At 50.0% G+C, this 12,065-nt stretch overlaps 1 protein-coding gene across 1 annotated transcript in view; it reads right to left on the bottom strand.

Moving 5' to 3' along the window:
- Positions 1-646: 646 nt before the first annotated feature.
- Positions 647-12,065, bottom strand: part of GTF2E1 (general transcription factor IIE subunit 1) — a 23,442-nt gene continuing 12,023 nt past the window's right edge. Inside the window, exons 3-5 of the mRNA XM_069945008.1 lie at positions 4,043-4,244; positions 2,978-3,213; positions 647-2,587 (exon numbers count right to left, since the gene is read on the bottom strand). Coding sequence (XP_069801109.1) covers positions 2,169-2,587; positions 2,978-3,213; positions 4,043-4,244 — 857 coding nt within the window. The 3' untranslated portion in view covers positions 647-2,168. The remainder of the gene's footprint in view (positions 2,588-2,977; positions 3,214-4,042; positions 4,245-12,065) is intronic.

The following is a 12,065-nucleotide window of genomic DNA, read 5'->3' as shown; positions in this document are numbered from 1 at the left end:
CCCCACCAGACATCTCCTCCCCCATATACCAGCTCATCAGGGAGTCATCCCCACCAGACATCTCCTCCCCCATATACCATCTCATCAGGGATTCGTCCCCACCGGACATCTCCTCCCCCATATACCATCGCATCAGGGATTAATCCCCACCGGACATCTCCTCCCCCATATACCATCTCATCAGGGATTCATCCCCACCGGACATCTCCTCCTCCATATGTCATGTCATCAGGGAGTCATCCCCACCGGACATCTCCTCCTCCATATACCATCTCATCAGGGAGTCATCCCCACCGGACATCTCCTCCCCCATGTACCATCTCATCTGGGAGTCATCCCCACCGGACATCTTCTCCCCCATATACCATCTCATCAGGGATTCATCCCCACCGGACATCTCCTCCCCCATATACCATCTCATCAGGGAGTTATCCCCACCGGACATCTCCTCCCCCATATACCATCTCATCAGGGATTAGTCCCCACCGGACATCTCCTCCCCCATATACCATCTCATCAGGGAGTCATCCCCACCGGACATCTCCTCCCCCATGTACCATCTCAACAGGGATTGGTCCCCACCGGACATCATCTCCCCCATTTCTTGGATTTCATGTTCACGCCACAACGTCATCAAGAATAAAAATATGAAATACAAAAAAATTTATTTCAGAAAATAAAATTACAATAAAAAGTACAATAAATTTAAGAACAATTCACAGAAACCTTGTAAAAACCACAGATCATCGCGCGTCGAACGCCATCAGGACGACGTTAAAGATCGCCAGAGGAGGAAAGCAGTCATGTGACCCGCAGCCACCAATCACAGCCACTTCCACAAGGTTGAGGGTTCTCTATACATAGAAAGTCACTTAAAGAGAAATCAATGTCAAAAGATGCAGCAATGATGCTGCCCGGCTGATGCCCCTTTAAGATTTAAAGGGACTCATCCAGTTCTGTCTATAAAGCTTAATCTTGGATTGTGAAAAGTTCTGAAGCTTTCTATCAGGGATCATTTCCTTTTTCAGTGTTTGTTACAGTGTACAGAGATAAAACGTACGAGCCTGGAGTCTAGGCCACACCGTTCACTCCGCACACACCGCCATGGACAGCAGGCAGAGATGTTCATACACAATGTCTATCAAAGAGGTGCTGCAGGCTTCATTACACAATGATGATGCTTAAAGGGGAACACCAGATGGAAAATATATTACTTCTATTTAAAAATCTCCAGTCTTCCATTACTTATCGGCTGCTGTATGTCCTGCAGGAAGTGGTGTATTCTCTCCAGTCTGACACAGTGCTCTCTGCTGCCACCTCTGTCCATGTCAGGAACTGTCCAGAGCAGCAGCAAATCCCCATAAAAAAAACCTCTGGTGCTCTGGACAGTTCCTGACATTGACACAGTGCTCTCTGCTGCCACCTCTGTCTGACTGGAAAGAATACACCACTTCCTGCAGGACATACAGCAGCTGATAAGACTGATCGCTGGTCCTCTAATCCAGCAGTCCCCAACCTGCCAGCTGTTCCAAAACTACAACTTCCATCATAACAAAACTGCTGCAAAACTTCTACAAAACTACAAACCCTACAGAGACACTGCTTTAGATGCTGCAGTATATCAGGGCATGCTGGGGGTTGTAGTCCTGCAGCGGCTGGCAGGTTGGATGTACTTCCTCTACAGTAAAAAAAATTTTTTTAAAAGTTAAAAAAATCTTTGATGAATCCCTTGAAGTTGTGGTTTTGGCACCAATGGGGGTAATACTGCTGCCTGCGCTATCGGTGGCCTCCACTGGATAGGGGGGGGGGGGGAATAATCCTAAAATAAATCCACAACCTCGTCCTACAATAAAAACGTATAAAACCAAATAAGAGCGCATCAGACCCCAAACGCGGATCGGGGGGAGTTATAGAGTGGATGAGCCCCCCCATCATTTCATATCTCTCGCTAGTCGCATGACTAACCCTTTAGCCAATCTGACATAAGATTGTCTGGGTCATTCTGTGAATGTCAGGGGGAGGGGCATCCGGTTTATAATAAATTAAATCTCCTTGACTTAAAAGAATAAAAAAGAAAAAAAAAATTAAATTTGTAACAAACAAAATGGCGACCAGCAGCAGTGGTGAGAGGGGGGCGCAGGTAATCGTAGATACAACATGGCGGCCAGTCAGTCATACATGTCTTCAAACATCCTCTGGCCCATCTCTATGTAGGCCTCCTTCTCCTGGGGGGTCATCTGTGCCACCAGTTCCGGGCGCTGGCTGACCTCGCTGTACAGGTATGGCCGCCCGCCCACACTGACCGTCAGCTCTGCCGAGACCTCCTCAAACTCATCGTCTTCATCATCAGCCTCCTCTATGTGTCGGGAAGCCATGCTCACAGGGTGCCGGGCCGCCGGACTGTCTTGGTCTGACTCGCTGGTGTCACTGTCCGAATCACTGCCGGCCGCAGTGTTGGCGCCGGTGGTGGAGATCCCGGCGGCTGCGCTCTTCTTCTCATGAATGAGCAGGGCTCGCATCACCTCCTCATTCTCATCCACCAGTTGGCGGCTATCCTCCGCCTCCTGGAAAGACTCCGTGTCCAGACCTGCAAGGAGACAAAGGGCCGTCAAATAGAGGGCGGGGCTTAAAGGGGAACACCACCCCCTATCCGAAGAGAACAGGGGAGGTTGCTCTCTACAGGCAGAACCAGTCTTCACATCACCTGGTGGAGATTGGACTGATCCCTTTATTCTAGGTGATAAACCAATGCCCCAACCTTCAGGGGCCCACCGGCTCACACGCCGCGCCCTTTGGGGGCTCACCGGCTCAGACATGACGCCCTTCGGGGGCCCACTGGCTCAGACTATGGTCATCACTGCCCCCCAATAGCCCCTTCCTTTGATCAGAGGAGATAGCAGTGGTCCACAATGGCCCCTAGGGATCAGTGACCTGTATACTCCCTCATGTGGCGCTGTTTCCAGCAAAGTGCGCTCACCATCTTTAACATCAGTGGCCTCGCTGTACGCTCCGCCCTGCACAGTGCTCTCCCGCAGCCAGATGGGGCGCTCTTTCACTGGTTTGCCCTCGGTGGCCGCTCTCTGGAGATCCTCCTGCTCCTCCATGCTGATGACCACGTCCTGGGTGCACAGATCTTCATACGAGGGACCCTTGGACCAGGCCTCCTTGCGAGGACCTGAGGGTCCACCCATCACCGCCGCTGCTCTGTCCTTACTGCAAAAGCAAAGAGATAAAGGGTTAATATGAAGCCACAACAACACTAGATGAAGCAGAGCTCAACAATACAAGCAGATGCTCCACAGATAAAGTAAGTGCTTGGTGAGCTACAGTCTCCGGGGGATGAGAAAATTACCGCCCCCTCCGCCTGCACATCGCGGATCGGGAAGAGGCCCGCTCTAAGTGCAAAGCTTAAGCATCTGACAGATTTTGGAAAGACAGATCTGAAGAAGAAGAAAGAAGAAGGACAAGAGGAGGAGGAAGAAGAAGAGGATAGAGAAGAGGGGGATGAGATTGGACACAACGTACTAAGAGACCACAACATTTACACAAATTAAAAAAAAAAAAAAAGATGAAAGGAGACCCCCAACAACTACCAGGACCCCAACAGATAATATAAAGAGGGATCCTACATAAGGGCAGTGTACATATACTATCCTGTAACATACTCCGGAGCAGTGCTGATTATTCTGCATGCTGTTACTGGAAACAGTCAGCAAGGAGGAGGAGGCGCCCCTGAGAGCTTAGCCATGTGTTTTTTCACCCTCCAACACAAACAAAACTCTTCCCAGAATGCAAATCAGCAGACTAAGCTATGAGGAGACTGAACAAGCAGGGAGTGCTGGGGGATGATAATGTAGTGGTTATACAGGAGAGTATACATCTATCTCCACACAGGGGAGATCCTGGTCTCCATAGATGATGACGCCCTCGGGTGGTGGATGCTGATCTTTTCTGTATTCTCTGTTATCAGCCACAGTCATCCTCTACCCTCCATAGACTCCCTTCACATGCAGAGGGTCTGCAGACCCCCAGGCTCTGGTACCTTTGTCTTAGGGCGGGGATTTCGGTGGGCTCCGGCTCCAGGATCTCATAGGCCAGGTTGATATCCTCGGTCTCTCGGAGCAGGGCATAGATGGGTTCTATCTGCTCATTAAAGCGGGCGACGAGGGTGCGGGCGTCCTTCTTGGGCATCGCGGACTCATCCTCCTCCACTTCTGTCTGGCAGAAGGTGCACCGGAAGGTACCTAGAAGACATGGAGACAGTCAGGGCGCCTCACCGGGCAAGATCAGGGGCTGCTCATCACTACAGCCTATAATATACTCCAGAGCTGCAACCTCAGGGCTGACATCTCTCAGCATTCCCTAGGCAGAGGCATCTTTACATCAGACACTGATCAGTCATTGGCTGTTGTATCAGTGTCCACAAGCAGAACACAGGATACAGCTCTGAAGCATGACACTGTGATGGCTGGATGGCAGCTTCCCCTCATCACTTTACATAGTAATCAGTAAACTTCTCCTCATCCAGTCGATGACTTATACAGCGAGGATCCGGCGCTGCATCGGTTAAATGTCAGGACACAGCGTCAGCAGAGAGAGAGAAAAAGCGTCGTCGCTCAAGGTCTCCTATTCAGCAAGTGTCTGTGTCCCGTCCATCGCTCCGCCATCCGCCTCCAGCATTCCAGCTGCTCATTGTCTCCTCTGCAATCACATCCCAACAATGGTGCAGAGGACGCCCGGCGAGGAGACAAAACCAAGGTCGCCATCATAGCGGAGTGGCAGCGAGCGCGAGAAGGGGAGCGCGAGAAGGGGAGCGCGAGAAGGGGAGCGCGAGAAGGGGAGCGCGAGAAGGGGAGCGCGAGAAGGGGAGCGCGAGAAGGGGAGCGCGAGAAGGGGAGCCTAAGAGGGGAGCGCGAGAAGGGGAGCGCGAGAAGGGGAGCCTAAGAGGGGAGCGCGAGAAGGGGAGCGCGAGAAGGGGAGCGCGAGAAGGGGAGCGCGAGAAGGGGAGCGCGAGAAGGGGAGCCTAAGAGGGGAGCGCGAGAAGGGGAGCCTAAGAGGGGAGCCTAAGAGGGGAGCGCGAGAAGGGGAGCCTAAGAGGGGAGCGCGAGAAGGGGAGCCTAAGAGGGGAGCGCGAGAAGGGGAGCCTAAGAGGGGAGCGCGAGGAGGGGAGCCTAAGAGGGGAGCGCGAGGAGGGGAGCCTAAGAGGGGAGCGCGAGAAGGGGAGCCTAAGAGGGGAGCGCGAGAAGGGGAGCCTAAGAGGGGAGCGCGAGAAGGGGAGCCTAAGAGGGGAGCGCGAGAAGGGGAGCCTAAGAGGGGAGCGCGAGAAGGGGAGCCTAAGAGGGGAGCGCGAGAAGGGGAGCCTAAGAGGGGAGCGCGAGAAGGGGAGCCTAAGAGGGGAGCGCGAGAAGGGGAGCCTAAGAGGGGAGCGCGAGAAGGGGAGCGCGAGAAGGGGAGCCTAAGAGGGGAGCGCGAGAAGGGGAGCGCGAGAAGGGGAGCCTAAGAGGGGAGCGCGAGAAGGGGAGCGCGAGAAGGGGAGCGCGAGAAGGGGAGCGCGAGAAGGGGAGCGCGAGAAGGGGAGCGCGAGAAGGGGAGCGCGAGAAGGGGAGCGCGAGAAGGGGAGCGCGAGAAGGGGAGCGCGAGAAGGGGAGCGCGAGAAGGGGAGCGCGAGAAGGGGAGCGCGAGAAGGGGAGCGCGAGAAGGGGAGCCTAAGAGGGGAGCGCGAGAAGGGGAGCCTAAGAGGGGAGCGCGAGAAGGGGAGCCTAAGAGGGGAGCGCGAGAAGGGGAGCCTAAGAGGGGAGCGCGAGAAGGGGAGCCAAAGAGGGGAGCGCGAGAAGGGGAGCCTAAGAGGGGAGCGCGAGAAGGGGAGCCTAAGAGGGGAGCGCGAGAAGGGGAGCCTAAGAGGGGAGCGCGAGAAGGGGAGCCAAAGAGGGGAGCGCGAGAAGGGGAGCCAAAGAGGGGAGCGCGAGAAGGGGAGCCAAAGAGGGGAGCGCGAGAAGGGGAGCCTAAGAGGGGAGCGCGAGAAGGGGAGCCTAAGAGGGGAGCGCGAGAAGGGGAGCCTAAGAGGGGAGCGCGAGAAGGGGAGCCTAAGAGGGGAGCGCGAGAAGGGGAGCCTAAGAGGGGAGCGCGAGAAGGGGAGCCTAAGAGGGGAGCGCGAGAAGGGGAGCGCGAGAAGGGGAGCCTAAGAGGGGAGCGCGAGAAGGGGAGCCTAAGAGGGGAGCGCGAGAAGGGGAGCCAAAGAGTGGAAGAGAGGAACACAAGAGGGGAGCAAGAAGGGAGCAGGAAACAGTGAACAAGTATGTATTGCTGGAAGATCCAAGTTCTAAAGATGCAGAATAGTGAGGGCAGCTCTGGAGGATGAGACATGATGTAACAGCAATATAGTGAGTGCAGCTCTGGAGGATGAGATGATGTAACAGCAGTATAGTGAGTGCAGCTCTGGAGGATGAGACATGATGTAACAGCAGAATAGTGAGTGCAGCTCTGGAGGATGAGATGATCTAACAGCAGTATAGTGAGTGCAGCTCTGGAGGATGAGACATGATGTAACAGCAGAATAATGAGTGCAGCTCTGGAGGAGACTATGATATTAGACAGTTTGTGAGCAGATGTATTATAGGTCTCTGTCTCTGTCGGACACAGTAGTATACGGTGCACATTCTGTCAGTATATATGGACTGGTAGACATGGCAGGGGAGGGGAGGCAGATGATGCTGAAGGATTGTGAAGGCTTCTCATCAGCTGGAGCCCCAGGGAATTGTAGGGCTTTATCACTGCCTGTGGTCAGGAATAGAGAGCATCCAGCAGGCGGGTAATGAAGGGAAGGGCTCCTGCTGGGCCCGGGCCCCTCCTGAGTGCTGCTCTGGGGCCCTTAGGGATCAATCTGCACCAGAAATAGCAGTAAACAGCTGAGCTGCCAGCCCGGCGGCAGAAGGGTTAAGCTGCCAGCTCCAAGGTCACAGCGCCAGTGCAGATCTCCTCACTACAGAGCCAAGTGTATACAGTGACTGCAGCACAATGATAAAGCAGAATGACATCACACTGCTCTTAAAGGGACAGTACCCGGACAGCCCGAAGATTATAACCGAGCAGTCATATCATTACTAACAGCTGCTACTATATAATCACCGGCCCTGCATATACCCTATACACTCGGCATATACCATAGACACTCGGCATAATCATATATCCAGACTTTTAATATCATAAATCAATATAAGAATAAAATAAATACTAACTGGTTATTCCAGTACAACACACAAGCCCGGCTGCTCTGAAAAACTAAAAAGGTACCTAAACACCAGTAACAGCAAAACACCCAACACTTCTATCTATTACCCATGGCTTATTCAGCCATAACCCTGCCAACACTTATCACATAACATATATAAACATAGCACACCATAATAACATAACACAACAATATTATAGTAAGGCCCAAGTTCGGTAGCCTGTAAGCCCTTTATACCTACTGCTGACCAGAAAAACAAAACAAAAAGCTAAAGTGGCATGCACCAGCCCTCCACCGGGATCGGAGGATGGCAGACCGGGTACTAGAAATTTATAAACTATCCCTTACTATCTTACCCTGCTCTCCCCCTACCTAAGTTTAAACTGACCCTACACACTTTCCCTACCACTGTCCCTACCTACTCTGTCCCTAACCAGAATTATGGTCCCTCACCCAGTGGGCTCTGTACCTAGGGCACAGCAAAAGAAAAACCTCTCCACAGGAGAGAAGCCCTACTTGTACCCAGCCTGCCATACTCCAAAGACCTGATCTTCCCGAGGTCACCAGTGATGTTCCTACAGACCTCCACCTCGGAGAGGACTCTACGCTGTGGAGATATTAGACACCGTGCGTTCCACGTGTGGTACCTAACCACTAAGCTGACTAGAAATAACGTGCAGCGATCTCGGCCACCCAGGTTCCTGAATGCCCCATAAGCCCACTCCGAATAGGTGAGACTGACTAACTGACTCCAGCCTATGGAGGCGCCCACCCTGGTGTAAACCCCTATATTGAAGGGACAATGAAGCAGGAAATGATCCATGCTTTCCAGCGTATTACCACACTCCTCTCGGGGACACCCCCGATCATCGGAGCTCCTGCACTTCAAGTTATCCCTTACATATAGCTTCCCCTGGAAGCAGCGCCAGGCCAAGTCCCAAAACTTCTGAAGGGATCCATTTTGAGTTTAAAAAACTAAGGCTGCATTCACACGTTCCGGACAATTTTACAGTCCATTCTATTGGGCTATTCAAACGTTCCGTGATTTCACGGATCCGTTCCGTTTAAAAATAGGACATGTCATAACTCTGAACATATTCCCCATAGAAATCAATGAGATCCGTGTTTTTCACAGATGTACATGGATGTGATGTAATCAACGTAACTTAAAAATGCTTTAAAAAATATCCGTGAAAAAAATGGACACTGATGCAAAACGGATAAAAAAAACGGACTGTTTTGCACGGATCACGGAGGTAGCTAGCAGACCACAATCCCGGACCGGGAAAATCACTGAATGTGTGAATACAGCCTAACTCCAAGCACCAAGACTAAGGCTGCATTCACACTTCAGTGATTTTCTCGGTCCGGGATTGTGGTCTGCTAGCTACCTCCGTGATCCGTGCAAAACAGTCCGTTTTTTTATCCGTTTTGCATCAGTGTCCATTTTTTCACGGATCTTTTTTAAAGCATTTTTAAATTACATTGATTACATCACAACCGTGTTTTTCACGGATGTCACATCCTTGAAAAACACAGATCTCATTGATTTCTATGGGGAATCCGTTCCGTGCTTCCATTCAGAGTTATTACATGCAGGGCTGTGGAGTCGGAAAAAACTTACTGACTCCGACTCCAGCTTTAAAAAAAATCCTAGAACAATTAAGAATTGAGTTTTGATATGAATTTTATATGTTTTACTCATCAGTATATATTATGAGCAACATTCTAATAGGACACTGGCCCCATTACATAAGGGTGGTCGGGGAATATATCAGTAATAGGACACTGGCCCCATTACATAAGGGTGGTCGGGGGATATATCAGTAATAGGACACTGGCCCTATTACATAAGGGTGGTCGGGGGATATATCAGTAATAGGACACTGGCCCTATTACATAAGGGTGGTCGGGGAATATATCAGTAATAGGACACTGGCCCTATTACATAAGGGTGGTCGGGGAATATATCAGTAATAGGACACTGGCCCTATTACATAAGGGTGGTCGGGGAATATATCAGTAATAGGACACTGGCCCTATTACATAAGGGTGGTCGGGGAATATATCAGTAATAGGACACTGGCCCTATTACATAAGGGTGGTCGGGGAATATATCAGTAATAGGACACTGGCCCTATTACATAAGGGTGGTCGGGGAATATATCAGTAATAGGACACTGGCCCTATTACATAAGGGTGGTCAGGAATATATCAGTAATAGGACACTGGCCCTATTACATAAGGGTGGTCGGGGAATATATCAGTAATAGGACACTGGCCCTATTACATAAGGGTGGTCGGGGAATATATCAGTAATAGGACACTGGCCCTATTAGATAAGGGTGGTCGGGGAATATATCAGTAATAGGACACTGGCCCTATTACATAAGGGTGGTCGGGGAATATATCAGTAATAGGACACTGGCCCTATTACATAAGGGTGGTCGGGGAATATATCAGTAATAGGACACTGGCCCTATTACATAAGGGTGGTCGGGGAATATATCAGTAATAGGACACTGGCCCTATTACATAAGGGTGGTCGGGGAATATATCAGTAATAGGACACTGGCCCTATTACATAAGGGTGGTCGGGAATATATCAGTAATAGGACACTGGCCCTATTACATAAGGGTGGTCGGGGAATATATCAGTAATAGGACACTGGCCCTATTACATAAGGGTGGTCGGGGAATATATCAGTAATAGGACACTGTCCCTATTAGATAAGGGTGGTCGGGGTATATATCAGTAATAGGACACTGTCCCTATTAGATACGGGTGGTCGGGGAATATATCAGTAATAGGACACTGGCCCTATTAGATACGGGTGGTCGGGGAATATATCTATATCATAAAAATGAAAGTCTGTCTGTCTGTCCCATATAGACTTCCAAACGCCTGAACCGTTTGACCGCGCCAGATGTACAGGAGGGGAGGGGGAGGGGGAAGATCGGCGCCCCATAGAGATGAATTGGAAAATCTCCTCACAGCACACACAATTAGCTGCAGCTGCCCAGAGAAAACGGCAGTTGGGAGCCTTAGCAACCAATAGGATTACTGCTTTCATTTTCACAGGGAGTTGTGGTTGCTAGGGAAGCTGCCTCACAACATCCACAGTAATAACTGGTAGACCCCCTACTCCATCTATACAGTACATGTATATACAGGACTCCCTACTCCATCTATACAGTACATGTATACAGGACCCCCTACTCCATCTATACAGTACATGTATACAGGACCCCCTACTCCATCTATACAGTACATGTATATACAGGGCCCCCTACTCCATCTATACAGTACATGTATATACAGGACCCCCTACTCCATCTATACAGTACATGTATATACAGGACCCCCTACTCCATCTATACAGTACATGTATATACAGGACCCCCTACTCCATCTATACAGTACATGTATATACAGGACCCCCTACTCCATCTATACAGTACATGTATATACAGGACCCCCTACTGCATCTATACAGTACATGTATATACAGGACCCCCTACTCCATCTATACAGTACATGTATATACAGGACCCCCTACTCCATCTATACAGTACATGTATACAGGACCCCCTACTCCATCCATACAGTACATGTATACAGGACCCCCTACTCCATCCATACAGTACATGTATATACAGGACCCCCTACTCCATCTATACAGTACATGTATATACAGGACCCCCTACTTCATCTATACTGTACATGTATATACAGGACCCCCTACTCCATCTATACAGTACATGTATATACAGGACCCCCTACTCCATCTATACAGTACATGTATATACAGGACCCCCTACTCCATCTATACAGTACATGTATATACAGGACCCCCTACTCCATCTATACAGTACATGTATATACAGGACCCCCTACTCCATCTATACAGTACATGTATATACAGGACCCCCTACTCCATCTATACAGTACATGTATATACAGGACCCCCTACTCCATCTATACAGTACATGTATATACAGGACCCCCTACTCCATCTATACAGTACATGTATATACAGGACCCCCTACTCCATCTATACAGTACATGTATATACAGGACCCCCTACTCCATCTATACAGTACATGTATATACAGGACCCCCTACTCCATCTATACAGTACATGTATACAGGGCCCCCTACTCCATCTATACAGTACATGTATACAGGGCCCCCTACTCCATCTATACAGTACATGTATACAGGGCCCCCTACTCCATCTATACAGTACATGTATACAGGACCCCCTACTCCATCTATACAGTACATGTATATACAGGACCCCCTACTCCATCTATACAGTACATGTATATACAGGACCCCCTACTCCATCTATACAGTACATGTATATACAGGACCCCCTACTCCATCTATACAGTACATGTATATACAGGACCCCCTACTCCATCTATACAGTACATGTATACAGGGCCCCCTACTCCATCTATACAGTACATGTATACAGGACCCCCTACTCCATCTATACAGTACATGTATATACAGGGCACTACAGGTATACAGGACCCCCTACTCCATTTATACAGTACATGTATACAGGACACCCTACTCCATCTATACAGTACATGTATACAGGACCTCCTACTCCCTCTATACAGCACATGTATACAGGGCCCCCTACTCCATCTATACAGTACATGTATACAGGGCCCCCTACTCCATCTATACAGTACATGTATACAGGACATTACAGGTATACAGGACCCCCTACTCCTACTATACAGTACATGTATACAGGGCAGTATTACCAGCTGCTGCTGCCCTAATCGCTAAACCTGAGGACACCCCATCCTCACTCAC

Source organism: Dendropsophus ebraccatus, chromosome 11 (genome assembly GCF_027789765.1).
Source record: "Dendropsophus ebraccatus isolate aDenEbr1 chromosome 11, aDenEbr1.pat, whole genome shotgun sequence".
Taxonomy (NCBI): Eukaryota; Metazoa; Chordata; class Amphibia; order Anura; family Hylidae; genus Dendropsophus; species Dendropsophus ebraccatus.
This window is presented reverse-complemented; position numbering and strand designations above follow the sequence as displayed.